Source organism: Scomber scombrus, chromosome 7 (assembly GCF_963691925.1).
Source record: "Scomber scombrus chromosome 7, fScoSco1.1, whole genome shotgun sequence".
Classification (NCBI taxonomy): domain Eukaryota; kingdom Metazoa; phylum Chordata; class Actinopteri; order Scombriformes; family Scombridae; genus Scomber; species Scomber scombrus.
In genome coordinates this window covers 19568767-19589296 of record NC_084976.1, presented here as the reverse complement: position 1 = coordinate 19589296, position 20530 = coordinate 19568767, and the positions used below count along the sequence as shown (strand labels likewise).

The following is a 20530-nucleotide window of genomic DNA, read 5'->3' as shown; positions in this document are numbered from 1 at the left end:
GAAAAAGCACCCCGAATGCTCCCTCACGCAGTAAAACACACACCCCAAAAATACAACTTGGTAATAGCTTCCAATGTGTAGCCCAGGAAAGCGATCCCCATATTGCTTAACCTCCGCATGAGGTTCAGATGTCCCAAAGGAAGCGAGCTGAGCGAATGTGCAGCACATCAGGGGACTTCAGGGTGAACCTCTACTGCTCTGCACCCCGATGAGACGGCATCCTGCTCAGAAAGGGATAATCTAAACGTCTCGAAACTTCTCTGAGGGTCTTTTGCTCTGGTTCCTCTTTTCAGGCTGCCATCATGACAACCACAAAGACACACAGATCCCTCTTAACCCTACCCTAGTTTGTAGTCCACACGCCAACGCATAACAGCCTAATCTCACAGCTACACCGGAGGCCAGTGAGAAATGTGTTACTCTGACCGTCGGCATGTGTGTGTGTGTGTCAAGGGAGAATGACTGTGGACAGCTGGCTGGGCCTCTATCTGATACACTAAGAACATTATCACCGAGCGGCGGGCAGTGAGAGATACATACATCCCAGTCACAGCATGAAGAGACCTGAGCGCAGCAGAATAGTTGGGAGCCAGTTATACTATACCTGAGAACGGAGAGGACAGGCTGTACGAGGGGAACAACACACACAAACACAGCAACAAGGAGGATCAAATAAAGTGAAGCATGCACAGGAGCTGCCATAGTGTACATTCGTGCAGGGAGGAGGATCCAGTTTTAACTAAAATATACACACAAAGACACAGCGGCACAGGAAGATGCAAAGACATGGCCTGTTTATTGTACAGAACATTTGGCAGTCATTGGCGTTGACAAATAAAATCTCTCCAGCCTCCCCCTCCTCCCCCCCACAATGCACCTCACCAGAGCTTGGCAACAAATACCAACCTTCAGAACTTATGTATCAGAGTTTAATAATACTCTTTGTTTACAGATGTTTAACAATCAATACTGTATCGTATTTTCTTCACTACAACTGTTGTACCTAAACACATGTCGTCAATGCTCATACAGCCATGGGGGGATTTATTTGTGTGAAAGCACCACTCTGGTCATAAATGTCTCTAACAGATCATCGTCACATGGCACAGGCTGCTGTAGAAAAACTGCATATTGCTTATACTTACAGGAAGACAAGGAAAATACATGTTTTATCGTTACTATATCAGATACAGTAAAATACCACAAAAATAGAGTTATGGGGGGACTAACTAAAAGTGTAGCGCCCACATGGGGAGAAACACGATTAGGTGTTAAGAGTTAGTGTGAAGGTCAAAGTTCATACTGTAGGTGTAAGACCCCACAAGTAGCACCACATTCCCTCTGCCAGTCCACCAACGCCAACAGAAATTTCCTGATTGAACACCCATGAGCATAAAAGAAGAGAAAAAAAAGTTGGTTTGAAACACTTGAAGATTGTGTTTTGAAGCTGCCCTTTAGGTTTCCCTCTTCACAAGTCAAACCATGTGAGGAAAGAAAAAAAGTCTAATGAAAACAGCTTAAAACCTACAGCAAAGACTTAGCTGCATAATGGCTGCTGTAGTGGATTATAACTAGAATAAAATCTGTCTGTCATCATGACATGATCATCTAAATGAATAACATTGGTTAAAGAAAGGTGTTTGTCTTTGCTGCATTAAGCTCAGCATTCAGTGCTGCCCCCTGCCTGTCACTATAATAAAAATTGGTCACTTCCAGTCAACATTATGTACAAATAGCTGAAAATGGGCTTAAAAATCCTTATAAAAACAAGTACATATAAAATAAAGCCACAAAAATAAATCTGTGTACAAAATACATTTTAAAAAGAGAGACTTGTGAAACCTTAAAGTAGCTGTGCAGTAGGAAACTAAACCGCAAAAAAATAAGATCCTGACTTTGACTAAAAGGGATTAACATCTAAACCCTATAACTGGCATAGACACACTGATACACTAGTAGGATGCATGCTAATACATTGCCCATCTCTGAGTACATGTAGATTAACATAAGCTTTCTCCTTTTTCCTCTCCAAGATTTCTGTGAGTCTGTGTGTGTGGGTTTGGGGAGGCAGTATTTACACAGAAAATATGAATGAATAAATCCTCTGTTTGGATAAGAGTGTGTGAAGTTGTAACAGGAGAATTTGTGAGTGTGTGGCAGGAACAGGAATGAATGAGTCTTGGTCTCCAAATCGAGGAATGATCTGTGTGTTAATATGTGCATTGTTTGCATATCAATACTGGTTATTGGTACTTGGGGAACAGGAAAAGGTCTTTGCACAATGAGCTGGTGAACTCTGACATCTCTTTGCAGCGATGGTGGGCAGTGCCAGGGGCGTAACCTTCCCGTTCCTTGATCCGCCCATTGACCTAGAGACAGGCGGTAGAAAAAGGAAAGGAGAATGTTATTGTAACATCTAAACTGAATATCTTGCACTGTGCAGTAGTGCTGAAAAATCAATGGAAGTAACCGAAACTGCTATTATGACTCTCTAACTGACCTGAATTGCAGTCATACTAATATGTTTCAAGAGGCTGTCTACCTGCAGTTTTAAGTCATGCAATTAACCATATGTGTCAAGTAAGGACAAAATGACCCAAGCGTTGGAGAAATGCAGGTGCAGAATCATGGACACATACAATCAGTCACTTTAAGACTGATGTGTCTTGAAAAAGGTCCGTGTGATCAAAAGGTAGACACTTTTTAATAAATAAATACAGAGATAATAAGTGTGTGTGGAAATTGGCTTTTTAAAAAAAAGGATCTTCAGGGAAATTGATTCTCTGCACCGCAGGAGAGATGAAGCAGGTGGTGTGCGTGTTGCCGTCTACTCTAGCGTGTGAGTCAGAGACGTGGTGAGGTTGCGCTCAGGACAGGCACGCAGGTATGCTGGAACTTAGCAGTAAACTATAGATTGGTCAGTATTTGCTACAGTTTGTTATAATAAAAAAAATCAAGTTGAGTTTGCTAGTCTTTTTTTTTTTTTTTTTAAGCAACTGAATATGTTGACGGATAATTGGATAATGTTACTCTGAAAGATCAGATGAATAAGATAATGACAAAAAAGATATTAAACATAACAATCTTTACCTTGAATTTCCGGGTTTAGCAAACAAATATCAAAGTTTTGCGATTATGGTAAATAAAGAGTCATAGTCCAGGGTTTTCTGTTTGTTTTTCAGTGAAAATAACTATTAAGAGCTTGACTGTGAGAACGGAGAATTTTGACAGTTAATCATGATATTAATTTTAGGTGACATCATCCAGCCCTGCTGTGTTTGCAGTATATGAAATTATAAGACATTTACCTGCACAAGGATGTCTGCCAGGTGAGTGTCTCTGGCGTGGAGGCGGAGTGCTGTGTTGAGTTCCTGGATAAACCAGGATCCTCTCTTGGTGTTGCGCATGGCTGCTGTGCCTTGAGGACGAAGAGATCAAACAATAAAAGCTTAATACACTGTGATGAGACGCAGGCAGACAGAGCTACGGTGGTGTCTGGTATTTACATACAGTAACTGGAAACAGACACAGAAAATTAAGTTAACATCTAAACCTGGGGTTTTTGAAAATGAGTTCTTATTCACAACAGAAACGTTTAATTTATTAAATGTGTCTGTAATGGTATGGAGAAAACAACTTCATTCAGACTGAAATGAGTAAAGACATAAGTCACCCATGTTAGTTTTTCTGCAGTTCTTGTTCAAGCTGCATGCGCGTGATTAATAAACTTTGACATTTCAGTTAATGAACACTGTTAGTTCATAAATAAATCCACACGAAAATAGCAAAAAGGGACAAACTTACAAATTCTCTGACCTTTGAGAGATGCATAGCCGCAGATCATGTCGGAGCGCTGGGGCAGTTTTATCCTGGGTCTCCCCATGTCCCCCCTCTGTCTGGAATCTGCATCCCCCTGTCCCTCCCTCCCAGCATCGCGCTGTTCACAGCTTGGTGAGCAGGTCCTCACTGGCCCATCTATCTGCTCCACTCCACAATCCATCTCCTCTGGAAGACAACAAGGGTTCAATTTAATGTTGTGCACCCAGCAGTCTTTAAAATATCTGGTTCAAAAACACATAACTTGCTGTTTTGTGATCAATAACAAGCTTGTGGACCTTAAGTGATTTTCTGCCACCATATGATAAACCAAAAACTGAACAATTAATCCTGTAATTACCACTTTTAAAGGGTTATCTTATAGCTGAACAATTATAATCTCTGAAAGGAATGATAACACTAGTAACTTGCTTTGGTTACTCAACTCTCTTAATTAAGATGGTAATGTAGCAACAAAATATTGTCTTAAAAACTTGTGCATGGCAAAAAGAACGGTCAAAAGGTCTCAAACATCAAACTAAGTCATTTTTGTCCAGACTTTCAAAACCAATAGAACCTTAAACACTGGATACATCATGAAAATAAAAAATGATGATTGGTTTTGACTGAAGCTATTTGCAGAGGCAGTGGCTGACAAAATGTAATGGCTTTTCAGCAGCACACATGTGTTAGTCTCTGTGGTGGATTGGAGGAGCGTATGACAGTAATTAGGATTGCTCCTGAGGGGTCTGAGGGTTTGTCAGGGGCAACATCAGCCACGTAGTCAGGCTATAACCTCCAACCATAGACACAGACTAATTAGCTGTGAGCCTGGTTAAGTCACAGATTCATTACATGTTTATGGAATATTATTGTGTTTCATTGCGTTCAAATCTAAAGCAAGATATGGGAAATGTATCATGTTATACCATCCACAACATCTGGAAATGTGTGATTGATGGATGTCTATGAAACTGCCACCTGGGTTACCTGTCCCAGTGGTCAGGAACATGACAGCGCACAACATCTGGACATGTGGAGGGACAGGCTGGCATCTGTCTGTTCTCTTGCTCTTAGGTGATTTCAGGACATCGCAGAGACCAAACAGATCTAACAGAGGTAGTCTAACACATGCCATGAGCCTTTTATTAACCTCAGGTATGCATGTAGGCTCAAAAAACACTTAATGCATCATGATCCCTTATGGGCCTTTTTAAGGATTGCTTCCAAATCACACAGAACTTTACCTCCTCTGCAGGCCTGGATGAAAAACATCTTCGGTTTGTTCTGTAGCAGTGGACAGTGCGCATTGTCAAAGGCCTCAAACACCCAGTCCAGCTGAAATTGCCCAAGAGACACACAGCTTCATGTTAAATGTCTGTAAAAAGGGCTTGCATCTTTACTCTTGAGTGAGCACAGAAAACCATGAAACACACACCTGCAGCAGTTGTCCATCTGTGCCATATACACCTCCTTCCACTCCATGGGAGAGCAGACACACCACACAGCTGTCCATTGTCCGGTGGTCCGGCCGCCGGCAAAAGTTCTCAATGCACGTTCTCATGCCCTACGAAGCAATACAGAATCAGGAAGAATAGTTCACATACAAGTCCAAGGTTTCTAAAAGTTTTATTTGCAAATTGATTTTTTAATGCAGAACCGGTGGGTAATATTAAGAGCCTATGCTGTGTGGGAAGGAGAGTCTTTGAGCAAAACACTGATAGCACACATGCCTACTCACTCCAAGTTTCTCATAATCAGCTGAATAGCTAAAATGCAAAGTGTGTTTGCTTTGTGATAAAACCACCAATTTCTTCCAACGGCACTCTGGAAGCAAATGGGGAAATAGCTTAACAGACTTGCCAAACAAATCTTACACGTGGGCACTTTTTCTTCAGCAAGGCACATCTGTATTTATTAGGGGTGTAAATCACAAGTTTCTTCACGATACGATACTATATCGATTCAATGAACAACTATTCCATGCGTGCTGGTATCAGGTCTTTTTACGATACGATTTCGATTCGATTCGATTCAGGCAGCGATCGATATGAGACAATATGACAGCTGACTTATCACAATCACTTCCATTCATATCAAATCCCAAAACGCTTCTAAAATATCATTTGACATTTATTTCTGAGCTCAACCAGACATTTAAATGGAAAACAATCTATTCTTTTAAAATAAAAATAGATCTCCTGTTCACTATAAAGTGCCACATTTTGATATAGAGCTTTAACATTTTCTCATCCTATAAAAGAAAAAATTGAGTGGTAGACAAACACATCCAGAGTAAGAAAGCAGGAGCTGGACCAAATAACAAAATCTGTAAAAGCAAGAAAAAAGCTGGCATGCTGCAGCTCCCAATTCAGGTATACTGGGATCCACCTGCATTGGAGCTGCAGATGTGTGCGTCTACCACACAATTTTTTCACATCTTATAAAAGAAAACCGAAAGAACATTAAGTCAGTACTTTTATACGTTAAAGCAGGATTTTTGCTTCTCTTTTAAAACTGTGGTGTCTAACGTGCTGAAACTGAAACTCGTTGCTCTTTTAGAGTTGTGGTTTTTAGTTTTTTTGGGAAAAAGCTGCTCAGGATAACTTAACAGACTTTTTTTCTAACTGTTCCCATGGCGCTGCTGGCATTTTGTTTGGAGGTGTGCGACCTCGGGCGAGACAGACGTGCCAGGGGAATTTCAAAATAAAAGCGTGTCTTAAACGTTACATTTTGCATCGATGCTATTGGCTCGTTCAATGTTTTGATGTAGATCGGCGTATCGTTACACCCCTAGTATTTATATACAGCCAGTGTCTGTGCAGTACCTGAGCAGTGAGGTCTCTGTGGACTGTAACCACGTAGTCCAGCTCTGTGAAGACCTTCCTCAGCACTTCATCATCCACCTCACCTCCCTTCCTAGGGTCAAGGTCAGGCGCAGCACAAGGGTCAAATGTCACATTACTGATGACCAAGGCAAAGCCACGTGGCAATGAATTCATTCTGTAGGACTGGAGTGCACAAAGTGAGAAAGAAATTACAAGAATGAATCAGAGACATAACTTGATGACCACAACATTTCTATAAAGTAACAATGCATTGCAATACTACATTTATAAGAGGATTGAACACTTGCTTGTATAACTTACTATTATTTCTTTTATGCATTTAGTGTGTATACTCATCCATACTAGAGGTTTGACACTGATATTAATTTCTTAAAAGGCCACAGTATGTTGCTGCAAACACAGTTGTGGTATTTTACCTGCTGGCAGTGAGAGAGGTAGAAGTCACGTGTACACGCGAGCACAGGAGTGTTGATGGGACTATCTGCATCCAGGCTACACTCCATGAACTCTAAAGCACACACAAATAAACACAAAACATACGAGACATTAAACTCTGCTTGTTACAGTTTCAACTGCTGATGCAAAGTTTGTGTCTTGCCAGCAGTTGTGTGACAACAAACGTTGTACTACAAATCTGTGAATGAGTCACTTTTAAGGTGTGGTGCCTGCAGGTACAGACAGCAACCAGCTACTAGAACAACCACACTCCTACACTTCTCTCTGTGATGAGATTACATAATAAAAAAAACAGTTCAGACAGACTCTAAACTCTTCTGAGCTGCTGCTAGCTAGAAAATGTGTTTGTGTTTAAGTATATTCAATTACCTGTCTCGTAAAATTGGACAATAGATAAACCCTTTTCTTCACACACCACCCTGGGTCTCCAGGGAAACAGAAAAATATTGACAACATCGGACACAGAGAAACACACTGTACTTTATCCTGAATGCAGTCCACAGTTGATTACAACTCACCTTGTGTCCTTGCTCTTTTAGCTACAATTCCCTCCTGGGTTGAAAGTGGAACAGATGAGTCTTCATATCTCTACAATTCAAAATAATGCTACTATTAATGTCAACAAATTAGCTGCACATTAGCTAGTCACTGGTGGATGTCTCAACAAACTGCATCTAAGGGAGCTACAGTGTGCAGAGCTTAATCTTTCTTTTTAACATATTCGCTGCTCAGCACAAATCTATGTAGACAGATAATGAAGGATTTTGTTCTTTCCTTTGGCAGCAGCTGTTTTTCAATGTTAGAAAATGACACCTGCAATCATAACTTAACTATTGGGGAATCTCCTGCCTGCTGTTTGACTACCTCAGCAGGCCATCTGACTGTCTTGATGGATGTGGTGTGTGATTCTCACATCTGTCCAGTTATCTTACTCTTTTCTTCTTCCTTAGTCTCTTTTGGTTCCTGTCTTCCTCCCTGTCTGGAGTTGAACCTGTGAATGATGACTCTGAGCGCAAGTAGCTGTCTGAGGCTTCGACTGGGTATGATGGGGTGCGGCTCTCCTCACTCTTTTCCTCTCTGTTTACTGAAGATAACTGCACAAGATCGTGTGACTGGAACATTTGTTAGCCAAATGTGACTTTTTTTCAAACTGTGAGCATGTATAAATGAGCTGATCAAAGCTCCTTAAAATACACATACTTGATGACACACCTTTCCTGACAATGGCTTTATTTCTCTTGTGAACATGTGAACAATTAGAATGCCAATAGTTATCCAGGTAGAGAGATTTTGTATTGTATCTGCTCACCTCTCTCTTCTTTTCTGGTGTCTGCATGACCAGTCGCCCTGCCTGTCCCTCTGGCTCTTCTTCAGGCTGAATACTCTGTGAGCAAAAAACAGTCTAAGGACTGCACTAAGTCTGGTATGAATCTGCTGCGCATACTGTAACTGTGTGCTGTGTGTGTGGTGATGTTTGTTTAAGTGTGCACTCACCTCTAGATGTGTCTCTTTGCCATCTTTCTCTGGTGACTGTGTGAGAAGGTCACCCAAATGTTGCTGCTCAGTGTCTCTCAGAGCTGAGCAGAAGCTGCTGAAGGCTCTGGGCCCTCGCTTTGGTAAAAGTTGTAGCAAACGAAAGCTTCGTTTTTGAGCTGTTTGCTCAGCCTAAAATAGAGATGATCAGAAACAAGGCAGAACATTTTTATTTCCAATTCTGATCTCAAATACAGTCACCTTAATTTGATTTTAATCAAGCATTGTCCATTGTTGACTCAGTTCACCCAGAACAAGATTTGTTTAGACATTTAGACACTGAAAGAGGTTTTCCTCGCTCTAATCATTCCTCCTGTTCATACTGGCTGTAAAAATATCTTCAATGTGCTTTCAATGCAAATGATGGGTGACAAATTCCACAGTGTGTTCACACAGTCATTTTGTGAAAAATGCATTTAAAAGTTTATCTGAATCTTATATGATGCCTCAAGTCAGTCTGTTTTAGTCATTTCAAGTGGATATCTGCCACATCTATAGTGTTTTTAGCATAAAATTCCCTCTGTGTTTTCTCGGTGTTCCCCTGTTGAGCTGTGGAGGAAGTATAGTAACAAAAAGAGCGACTTTGGCACTGAAAACACAATAAACGTTGAAAGATTCATATTGACTTCAGAGAAACTAAAATATATTTCTGCACAAAAAGAGGCTTGTAAATTTTGTCCTCCATCACTTACATTGTTACAAGTGCATCATGAATGGATCTTCTAATGGTCAGTGTGAACAGGAGGAATTCTTTTGGCAAGAAAAATCTGTTTCAATATTCATTTGGGAACCTGACTATTGTTTTAGGACAGACTTGAAAAACTGTGAACCCATCATTTAACATTTTTTTTCAACCAGGCAATAGTAGTCTAAAGTGGTCATCTCAGGTATTAATCGATAATATCAGCCAAGGGGAAACATGTCTGTTAACTTTGCAATATCTACTTGTAAATCTTCAGCACGGGGTATGGCCTTGGTGAGAAGATGAAGGGTGAACAGCTCAACAGAGCAGTGCTTTAAGATGAGTTAACGTACCATAATGTTATCTGCCATGCCCTCAGTGAGGATGTTGTCCGCCTGTAGAGACTGAATGAGCAGCTCGTCTACCACCATCTGTTTGCAGAGGACCACAGAGCGTCTCCGCAGAGCCTGCCTGTCCCGCTCCAGCATGCCACACTCTAACATTTTACCACAACAGTCTGCTGGGTACAGGACAGGAAGGGATACAACCACAACACATTAACTTCAAGATCACGACCAACGACAGGTAAACCGCAGGGTGCAAGGTCACAGACACTTAACATAATGTGCAGCGAGCCATATGCAGAGCCAAACCACTCAGTATTGTCACACTTTTACTTTTTTCCTGGGCTTTCTCAATGGGAAATGTCCCTCAGTAGTTACACCTACACATTAAAGCATCAATTTACGCTTTAAACATGAATAACGCCATAACTACTGCAATAATAAATGCTTTATTGTGCCCTTAAACAGAGAAACATCCACAATGCGAGCTGAACAGTGCAGGTGTAACATCTAAACGAGCAATAACCAACTGAAGAGGCTGCTAAGCAAATTAAAATCAACAGTTTTTGTAAATATTAACATGATATTACGATGCAGGAGGCGTAAAGTTGCACTGACAGTGAAACGATGGTGGCTAATTACCTAAGCTAACTAGCTAGCTAGCGAACTTAAAAAATGCCCCTGTTTCGTTGCGTCAAAGAAAGCGTAATGCTCTTCCTGCCATACCTACTTGTTACCGTTCAGGAAACCAAATCTTCCAGGAAAAAACACAACAAAGTGTCGACGAGTTTTACACTAGTTCACACTAATCGACAACATCCCGTCCACTCTCTCTACGTAAAAACCAACTTCCGCGCTGCATTAAGCAGGGCGGGGCTACAGGGGTCGTTGTTTTGGATTTTAACCAATGAGAGCGAGAGAAATTAGAATGGCGTATAGAATAGCCAATCAGCTAGCTTCTTATAGGCGGATTCCTCCTACTGTAGAACTACTGTATAAATGGTAGATTTAAGGGAATTTTTGAATTTGAATCTGTTTTCTGTAAATAAGCAACCAATTGATAAGAGGCACTTTGAAGACGGACACAAACAGTCCTCTAATAGTGAGCCTTTTAACAATAAGAGGACGAACTGTTATTGGGTGAAAAGAAGAGAGCATTTAACTTAAAGATTTTCATTCCTCTTCTCCACTCCATTTCAGAGATAAACATTGCACTTTTTATTCCACATCTTATAGTAACTTTGCAGGAAAATATTTTACATAAAAATATCAGATTATTTTATAGTATCAATCAATCAATCAATCAATCAATCAATCAATCAATCAAACTTTATTTATATAGCACCTTTCATACAGGCTAGTGTAGTTCAAAGTGCTTTACAGTTGATTGACAAGCTGATAATAAGATAGAAAAGTGACTACATAAAGAAAAGGACTAAAAACCAAATTTAAAGACAAAAACATGCACAATGCATGTAAAAGAAAATAAGAATGATAGGAATGTTTGGAGAATTTAAATAAAATAAGTAATAAATAAATAAATGAATAGATAAAATAAATAAAATGAGAGAATAAGAGAAAATGTTTATTAAAAGTTAGCGTAACAAACTAGGTTAAAATAGATTCAAAAGACAGAAGAGAAGTAACATGAAATAAAAGATCAAGTTTAATAAAAGTTGGAATAAAACTAGGTTAAAATAGATTAAATATATGATATATGATGCACTGGAGATGAAACTGCCTATTAGTATGTAAAGGTATTGTCCATTCTTTTTCTGGACAATTAAACTTCTGAAAAAGAAATAGTGTGCTTATTTACTTTGAGGAAAAAAATTTAGCCAGAAATATAAGATAATTCTATAATATAATATATCATTTAATATACCTAACAGTATATAAAGTAGTTCAAATTAGCTCCACCTCAACCAGCTACATGTTTAAACACGACTGTGTCAGTAATAATAATCCAATGAAATAATACATTTAATAGTATAAAAATGACATTCTGATTATTGTTCATAATAATAATAATACTACAGTATCTCCAGTAGCACTTAACATGTTGAATTAACAATACAATAGTCTCCAACCAGATAAATAGGGACACAGTTATAGGAAACTGGAAAAAAAGAAAACCAAACTGGAGCTGCGTGGTAAAGTAGGTATGTTGGGGAAAGTTTTTTAAAAAGTCTAAAACTTACATTTTTGTATAAATGTCCACAGATATAGGATGATTGCAAACAAAATCAATGTCAGTTTTATTTGTGGTAAAATTTGATCAAAAATGTGTTTGGCAATAGCTGGCAAACTATAAAATGACCCAATCCTGAAATATAACTATTGCTTCAGATCTATTATTCATCATAATCAAAAACTTGATTCCAAAGCGTGTCACACAGAAAGTGCTCGTCTGTGTCTCTGTGTTGCAGCCTTACACAATCTTCTCTTAATCAAGCTGAAAGACGCCTGTTGCTCTCCAAAACTTCATTTTCATTTGCAGGATTTTAGTCCAAAAATTTCCTTTTAGTTGTCTGATAAACACAGGTCCTGAATACTTCTTCCACCAAGCATACAATGAAGATACACAATCAGAAGTAATATTAGAATTTGTATCATGTGAAACACTGTAAATGTGCATTATCACCTCCTCTCTTTCTCTGTTCATCTCTTTTTTAAAATTTCTCCCTTTCTCTCTTTCTTTCTTTTCTCTCCCCCTCCACCTCCTATCCTCTGGCCTACTCCTTCCTCCCCTGCTGTCTATCTCCTCACCCTCACTGTGTGTGCTGTCAATAATTGATGATCCTCACTGACTCAAAGGGTAACTGGTCTGGGGGAAAATGTCTCACGCATTTCTTTATTTATTTTCTGGTCTGTCTTTAAGCTCCGCCAGTCTGAGAAAGCACCACCAAGTGTTCATCCAAGCACGAGGATCGATGGCATGGAGCAGCCTGACCGTGTCCGTTTTCTACGTTGTGGTAGTTGCTGCACCTGTGACCATGAGCGGGTTAACGCTGCCTGTTTGTCTGTCAGCAGGACAGAGGGAGGAAAGGGAAGCTTAAATGAGCGAGAGGCAGGGGGCAGAGAGGAGGAGGAGTGACAGAATGACAGAGTGAATTAATTCAACCTTACCCAGCCCTGATTGACTCTGTGGAGAACTGGCATGTACAAACATTCACAGTGACACCAAAGCCATGGAGAGAGAGAAGAAGAATGACACGTCCTTCTCCAGAAAGAGAAGTTTCACTTTTGGGGCATATGGAAGGTGAGTAAAGACATTGTTTGTGTCAGAATGAGACTCAAAGGTTATGATTATTTCATAAAATTCATTTTGATGAGATATATATACTCAATGAATAAAAGTACTTTTAGATAGTAGTGTTGTCTGTGTACGCTGATCTGTTTTTCTCTCTGAGTATCACTTCCTTGTTTACAGTGTGGACAGATTCACATGTGGGGATGAGACGAGGTGAGGCTTTATTTTTCCAATTTATTGCAGCTGTTATGAGATTATTTTAGATATTTAAATATTATAAGAATTGAATGAGAAGTGATGATATTGTTGCTGTCTTCTTGTGTAAATCAACCTGTTGCTGCAGACCAGAGGACAACCTACTGAACATCCTGGACTCTCCTGCCACTGAAAGCAAGCCTTTCCTCTCTGCCAGCAGCAAACAGAGGGTGATATAATTATCTGTTCACTGTCCCTGCTCACTTTAATTACATACATCTAATGTCTTTCCATTGTTCTATGTGTCTGAGTTTCCATTCCCAACCGAAGCGCTTGTCTGGTTCCTCTTCTTACCCGTGTTTCTCCTTCCCTTCTCTCTCTGTCTGTGCTTTTGTCTGACATCTGTGGCCTGTTGATCATATCAGGAGACAGAGCTGTTTGAAATCATTGAAAAGCTGCAGGTGAGTTACAGCGCGATTGATCTGCAGTGTGTGTATCCAGTGATGTGTGAGCAGAGGTTTATTTATCATTGCATTGATGCTCCTATTGTCCATCAGGGCAGCAGGATCGATGAGCAGCGGTGTCAATTCCCTCTACCTCTGAAGGTTAGTCTGATATTAAAAAAACTCTATATACAGGTATGATTCTATGTGTGTTGACACTGACCTTTCTGTGAACACCATGTAATTTGTTTCCCCAAACAATAAAAGCTCATTCTCAATACAGACAGACCCTCATCACCATCATCAGATGCTCCTTTGTGTTTATTTTAGACTCAACTTTTAACGATAGGAGGAGAACTGCCGCTTATCCTCCTTTCGAAGTCAGGGGGCTACTGGGTAGACCCCCCTCTGGAGAGGCTTGTAGATGCAAGTCCCACCTCTTCCTATTATGGACTCCATCCAGAGAGCTATGACATCATGGAGAGAGATGGCGAGGCCAAAATCTACCACGAGTTCTTTCGCTCACGAGTCAGTAAGCTTATAATATCCAGAGTAGAAATAATTATTGTGAAGTATAAAGGAACATATTATCTTACCTGTGCTGCTTTTTTGTGTGTTTTACCCTCTTTTTCTCCTCCTAGTACCATCACTCTTTCACAGCAGTGGATCTATCTTTGGGGCCACTGGTTCTCTCTGTGTGTTTGGAGGAAGAAGAGAATAAACTACGGGTGATACTAAGGTTGAGATCTTTAGTCAGTATTAGTCAACTATGAACGCTTTTTGTGTGTCCCAAGCTACTATACATAAAAAAATCATTCAACATAGCATCTTGTATTTAAACTTTAAACATTTTTGCACATAACACAGAAATCGTGTTTCTTGTCTCACAGAATGAAGGAGTGCTCCCTGCATGGAGTTTTCTCTGTGTCGCTTTTCCCCAGCATCCCATCTGCGGTTGAATTAGCAAAGGTATTGACCTGTTTATTTTCTAAATATTGGATAGTGGTGGTGGAAGAAGTGCTCCAATCCCAAAGTAAAAGTAGAAATAACACACTGTAAATATCGTCAGAAGTTCAGATGAGCATCAAGTATCAAAAGTAAAATGCTTATGTAGAATTGCCCCTTTAAGAGTGTTATATATTTTTTTTTAAATAAAAATGATATTGTTACATTTATTCATGAATTGACATATGAGCAGTATTTTAAAGGATATGTGTCAGGTGCCCATATGAACACTGAAACAGGTTTTGCTTGCTGTAATCAGTCCTCCTGTTGATACTGGCTAATAAAGGATCCCTTCCTAATGTTCATTTTGGCACCTAACTTTAAAAAACAAAACAAATTAATTTCATTTTCCCTTTAATATTTTAGCTGGTTAACATGGAGAACAACTTTATATATTATTGGGTAGTTTAATCTGTAAAACTGCATCAAGTTGTATGTTCTGTATGTAAAATTTAATAACTACAAATTACTAAACTATTTCCCTTTGAAATGTGGTGATATAGAAGTATAAAGCAACTTTGAACATAAATATTTAAGTAAAATATCTCAAAATTGTACTTCAGTGCACTACTTGAATCAATGAACTAATAACTAAATAAAAATGTCTACAAAATTTCCATCATATTCTTTACAGATGCTCTGTGACAGAGTGACTGTCTCAAAGTTTGAAGTGGTCAGCTACCTCAAGGTAATGCTCAAATTATAACTGAACAAAAAGACATCTACTTTATACAAATCCTCTTTAAGCCTCTCCCTCACTCTCACTCATGCCTCAGGCTCCAGAGCTAATAACTGCATTTGATGAGCACAGAGTGTCTCCTAATTTCAAGTTTGGCGTATTGTACCAAATTGACGGGCAGGTAAGATTTGGAGCTTCATTTCACAACATTTTGTATTTATAAAAATGACTGAGATATGGCATCATATCATAACTACTCCCTCTCAGACACCATCCATCTTTCTCTAGTTCACTGAGCAGGACATACTCGGTAACAATGAGGAAAGTGATGAGTTTAAGGAGTTCCTGTCTATTTTGGGAGAAACAATTCAGCTGCAAGGCTTTACTGGGTAAAGTACACTCTGCTGACGTCGTTTAGCTGTAGAAATTACACATACAATGTGTAAAATCACATGATTTCTTATCCTCGCTCCTCTTTTCATTAGGTTCAGAGGCGGTTTAGATGTGTGTCATGGCCAGACAGGAAGTGAAGCAGTCTTCACTTCCTTTCACAGAAGAGAAATCATGTTCCATGTCGCAACTAAACTGCCCTTCACAGAGGGCGACCCACAGCAGGTCAGTCACTCTCCAACTCTAAATCTGTCCTTCACTGATGATTCACAAGACAAGTTAAGACGACATTTTTGGGAATTGTTGATTTTTTTGTCCTTCTCCTCTCCATCCTACACAGTTACAAAGAAAAAGACATATTGGTAATGACATTGTAGCTTTGGTCTACCAGAAGGGTCAAACACCTTTTCTATCTGATGTTATCAAGTCCCACTTCCTGCATTGTTTCCTGGTGGTCCGCAGGGTTCCGAGAGAGGAGGGAACAGGTGAAGCTGCGTACCAGGTGGGTGAAAAAAGTCCTGGCCTGAGTGCCCTGGTAGCTCAATGGTTACTGTGCATGGATAGTGATGCAAAGTAATGAAGTACATTTAATCAAGTGCGAAGCATAATTTAGAGGTACCTGTACTTCACTTTAAAATTTTCATTTAATGTTATTTTGTACTTCTACTCCACTACATTTGAGAGCCAAATGTGTTACTTTTTAATCCAAAACAGATCATTCTGATTCAGATTAGTCTTTCAAACACAAAACATATGACTTTATAAAATAACTTTAAAATGGCACTGTAATAAATTAGACTCGCCAACAGTATAAGTTGTTATAAATGGTTCCACCTTTCACAACATTAAAATGCTGCTTAACACATCAATGAATCAGTATTAATATTCCAACAATATGTATGATAAATATAACAGTCTAAATGGAGGCAGTTTGCATTATAAGTACTATAATAAGACTAATACCTATAATGGAATATTTTTCATTGTGGTATCGCAACTCAAGTAAAAGTAAAAAGTCTCAGTATTTCTTCCACCACTGATATTTCGAGAATTACAGTGGTTCCTCCTCTTCACAGGTGTCGGTCACTGCCAGAGAGGATGTTCCTCCCTTTGGTCCAGTCCTCCCAGATCCTCCCCTCTTCACAGACGTGAGAAATGATACTGAGTCAGCTGCTTTTGTTTGTCTCAAAACTTCAAGAAAGTAATGTCATAGAAACAGCCAATTCTGTATCATTTCCAGTCTGTTATTCAGCCCCCGCCACCCCCTTCTTGTCCAGAAGTTCTCCCCAGTTGCACCAGCACACCTGTTCCTCATTTCCTTGTTACCTCTCTGACCACGTACCTGCTTTTTAACCTCAGTACTGTCAAATAGGCCTTTTTTTTAAGAGCACAGGTGCAAATGATAAACTTAATGATGGCTGAATTTCATTTAGCTGCTTCAGTTTCAGGGTCCTGTTATTGTGCATGATGTCACACTCTCATGTCTCAGCCCAGAGCCATCGTTTTTATTTATTATTACAAGTCAAAATGTCTGCTCTGCTCTGAAAAATGGCCTGTAGTAACAATTTTAATCCAGTTGGTATGTTGTGGCAATAACAATCCTGGTTGCACTGCACACAGTATTACACAGAACGGAGCCTTCGTTTAGTAACAACTGTGCTTTCCCTACAACAATTCCTGTTGAAAGGGTTAATTGTCTAATGTGCATTCCTGCTGTAGTGGTCCAACCTTTGCCTCATCAACCTCCCTGCTTTAGTTTGTGACACTTGGCTGCCTTTTTAGACGTTTGCTTAGCTGCTGATACGTCAATTCTATTTATTTTCCTGCTCTGACAGCCTGCCTAAGAACAAATCTTGCTTTGATCATCAGTAAACCTTGTTTCTCTTCCAACTGTTCAGTCTGTGAGCCATTTATTTGAGTCTACCTTGTTTATCCACAGGATAAATCCATTATTGAGATGCTTTAAAGGTTTTAGTCTCATCTGTTTTGTCTTTAGCGCTCCCTGCTGAGAGAATTCCTCTTGACCAAGCTCATCAACGCAGAGATTTCCTGCTATAAGGCTGAGCGATTCAGCAGACTGGAGGTAGATGGAAACAGCACATCATCTGGATTATGACTTTATTATGCTCACTAGTGAAGATCCAAATGACAAGCTTGCTCTCTAATTTTGCTCTCTGCCATGTGTTATCTCCTGTCTCTCCTCTCTCTTAAAGCTCCGCACTCGTTCATCACTCCTGGAGAGCTTGCAGGCTGAACTCTCCACCCGTTCGCAGTGCATGATTGGGGATCCATCAGTGTCTGCTCTCCCAATTTCTGAGGGTGTGCGTGGAGCGTCTGAAGGGAGCGGAGGTTTTATTGAAAACTTTAAGGTGAATGTTGCTATCCCTCACCTTTCAAATTTTGAAAACTTTCCCATTCTTGACTTCACTGAACTATTTTATCTTCTGAACGTCTAGAGAGCCATCAGGGTGCGTAGCCATTCTTTTGACACTCTTGGAGTACCAAGGAAGATTGGGGGCATCTCATCACAGAAACCAAAGGTAAAAACTCAATGAGATGGAGGATTTTTGACTGAAAAACTGCTTAATAAAATGGTTTGAGCTAATATTATTTTTAAACTTCCTTTACAGACAGAGAAAGATGGAGAGAGGTAAGACTTAAAACACAAATAAAAATATGTCTTTGATATGAGTTGAAATTAAAATACAGCTGACTGTTGTACCTGGTTTTCAGTGACAAATCTCCAGGACCTCTGCCCACTGACAGTTTGGGAGCAGCTGAACTCAAGGATAAATTGAGTCCTCAAGAAGACACATAAAAGGCAAATGTTAATTTGTAGATTTCAAATGTTAATATACTTATAGCGATCAGTAGCCTATATGTTTACTACCTTATTATCCCGGTGGATGACTTATATATGTAAATAGAGAGTAAAAGTAAATAGGATTTCTGCAAATATAATTATTTTACTGTCATAGCAGGGATATTTTAGATTAATTACAATCTTTTGAATTGTATTTCAGTGAAATGTACAACATATAAAACTGCCAAGAAAGTTTGAAAGGAAACAATGAGTTAAGTGTTCTGTCATTAAAAATGACGAAGTTTACTCTTGTGTGTGTGTGTGCTGTTCTGAAGAAAGTTTTACTTTTAATGATGGATGCAGGGGAAGGCAATGAGATGAACATCATGTGTGGAATAGCAGCTGAAATCAGCACAGTATGCAGAAAATGAAGCATATAGTTTAAGGAAGATGGAAACATATACATGGTATATCACATGTTGAAAAGAAGGCAAGGAGTAAAGGAAGATGATGATGGTCATGGGTTAACAAAAAGGCAGACAGTATAGGCCTGCGTAGAGCTCCACAATCTCCCCATCTTCTCATCTCCATTATCAGTAAAAACCTTTCTGGATGTGTGTGATGATCCACATCTGCTGCTCTGAAGGACAAATCTGAGTTGATACCTGCAAGGATACAAAGAACCTTTATGGTTATTTATTATCATTTTTACTTTTCAGTTCAGTGCTACATACGATGACACAGCAGTACCATAATACAAAAAAGTATTACAAATTAAAAATTTAAGAGGAAGATCCCCTCAAGACATGTTTTAAAACGTATATAACACTCTGCTTTTATTAATAACTTGTGTCTGATGTGTTTTTGTTTTTTTTTAGCTTAAAAGTTCAGTCATCAGTCTCCCTTAAATTCAGAATCTTTGAATAAGTAAATATTTTTCATTTCAAGAATTTAACTGCTGGACACAAGATGTCCCCTACTTTACTATAAAGTTAATTCTCAGTGTTTGTGCACTGGAGGTTTCAAATTTCTACATCACACTTGTGTAGGTAATTGAAATACAACTGGCTCCAAATTAGTTGTGATGTCACAAGTCATGCTTGTACGCAAACACTTTAAACTCAGATTTCCGGTGAGCACAAATAAACTTTCCATCTCTAAGAGATAAATGTGAAAACAGTCTTCTAGTGTCAAATTCTGCACAGTGAAGCTCTAAAGCATCTAAGTGAAAAAGACAAACACTTAAGGTTTAAAACATAAATAGAATATATTGTGCAAGGTCAAGTTGGTGAAGACAGCTGCAACTGTAGCAGTGTTAATGAATATGGACTGTGCACAAGATTTGCAGTATTGCACATACAGGATAACAGGATTAACAGGATGCATCCTAATATAGTTAATATGCAACAATACAGCAATACAGAATATACAGAATATGGCTAGAATGCATGCAGCTAGTACTATTCACAAGAACAATTAGTACGTATGGTTAAGTTATATTTACTGTATATTCACAGAAAATAACATTTGTGAAGGATACCAAATACCAAAGCATGTTGGCACTGGAAAAATACAGGGAGCAGAATAAGGTGATCATGATTTCCATAACTGGAGGATCGAACACTGAGGGCTCAATTAAACACTTTATAAAATAGTGTAACACTCCATTGTAGAACATGTAATGGATGCAGTATCCATGACGGAAAATACCGTGTAATACTAATCAGTGGTGGAAGAACAAACACTTTACTTAAATAAAAGTAGCTATACCATGGTGTAAAATCCCAGCATATAAGATCTAAAGTTAAACAACACACACATTATCAGCTAAATTTACTTAAGTATTAAAAGTAAAAGCATATGAGAGAACAAAAAAACCTCTTTCAATGTTCATACGGATCGCAGACTGTTGTTTTTGAAAGTTGGTGAAGCTGTCCTGTCATTAACTGTGTAATAAGGTACTTAAGATATGACCGCTGATGTGCGGCTCATGTCCAGTAGGTGGCGCTAGTGCGGGTGTGTAAACTGTCTTGCTACAGCCAATAACACAAGAGAAGAAGAAGCTAGCTCTAAAGCTAACTA

At 39.2% G+C, this 20530-nt stretch overlaps 2 protein-coding genes across 8 annotated transcripts; one reads left to right on the top strand and one right to left on the bottom strand.

Moving 5' to 3' along the window:
- Positions 1–784: 784 nt before the first annotated feature.
- casp2 (caspase 2, apoptosis-related cysteine peptidase) lies at positions 785–10559 on the bottom strand. Of its 7 annotated transcripts, none has more exons than XM_062421821.1 (12): positions 10407–10559; positions 9690–9856; positions 8616–8786; positions 8431–8505; positions 7640–7709; positions 7082–7173; positions 6645–6827; positions 5255–5383; positions 5064–5154; positions 3805–4005; positions 3309–3418; positions 785–2369 (listed from the first exon to the last, which is right to left on the bottom strand). In XM_062421821.1, the coding sequence occupies exons 2-12, from the start codon at positions 9837–9839 to the stop codon at positions 2244–2246; spliced, it is 1398 nt and encodes a 465-aa protein (XP_062277805.1). In that variant the 5' UTR covers positions 9840–9856; positions 10407–10559; the 3' UTR covers positions 785–2243. The 7 variants fall into 7 exon arrangements, with proteins under 7 accessions (XP_062277805.1, XP_062277807.1, XP_062277808.1 ...); XM_062421823.1 differs by having other exon boundaries at positions 9690–9853; XM_062421824.1 differs by having other exon boundaries at positions 10411–10559.
- Positions 10560–12871: 2312 nt separating this feature from the next.
- Positions 12872–18688, top strand: rap1gapl (RAP1 GTPase activating protein-like). The gene is made up of 19 exons (XM_062421911.1): positions 12872–12942; positions 13114–13146; positions 13277–13358; positions 13554–13589; positions 13686–13733; positions 13902–14099; positions 14213–14310; positions 14462–14540; positions 15211–15264; positions 15353–15436; positions 15544–15644; positions 15741–15870; positions 15986–16147; positions 16722–16793; positions 17642–17728; positions 17859–18014; positions 18102–18185; positions 18276–18295; positions 18379–18688. Exons 1-19 carry the CDS (start codon positions 12872–12874, stop codon positions 18461–18463), a joined length of 1680 nt encoding a protein of 559 aa, XP_062277895.1. The 3' UTR covers positions 18464–18688.
- Positions 18689–20530: the final 1842 nt, after the last annotated feature.

Bases quoted from the DNA above. Each gene is read 5' to 3' on its own strand.
- rap1gapl (XM_062421911.1), top strand. From the start codon at position 12,872: ATGGAGAGAGAGAAGAAGAATGACACGTCCTTCTCCAGAAAGAGAAGT. The intron at 18,015-18,101 runs GTGAATGTTGCT...CTGAACGTCTAG, and splicing joins GTTTTATTGAAAACTTTAAG to AGAGCCATCAGGGTGCGTAG. The intron at 18,186-18,275 runs GTAAAAACTCAA...CTTCCTTTACAG, and splicing joins TCTCATCACAGAAACCAAAG to ACAGAGAAAGATGGAGAGAG.
- casp2 (XM_062421821.1), bottom strand. From the start codon at position 9,839: ATGTTAGAGTGTGGCATGCTGGAGCGGGACAGGCAGGCTCTGCGGAGA. The intron at 8,787-9,689 runs GTACGTTAACTC...TCTCTATTTTAG, and splicing joins GCATGGCAGATAACATTATG to GCTGAGCAAACAGCTCAAAA. The intron at 8,506-8,615 runs GTGAGTGCACAC...TTTTGCTCACAG, and splicing joins GCAAAGAGACACATCTAGAG to AGTATTCAGCCTGAAGAAGA.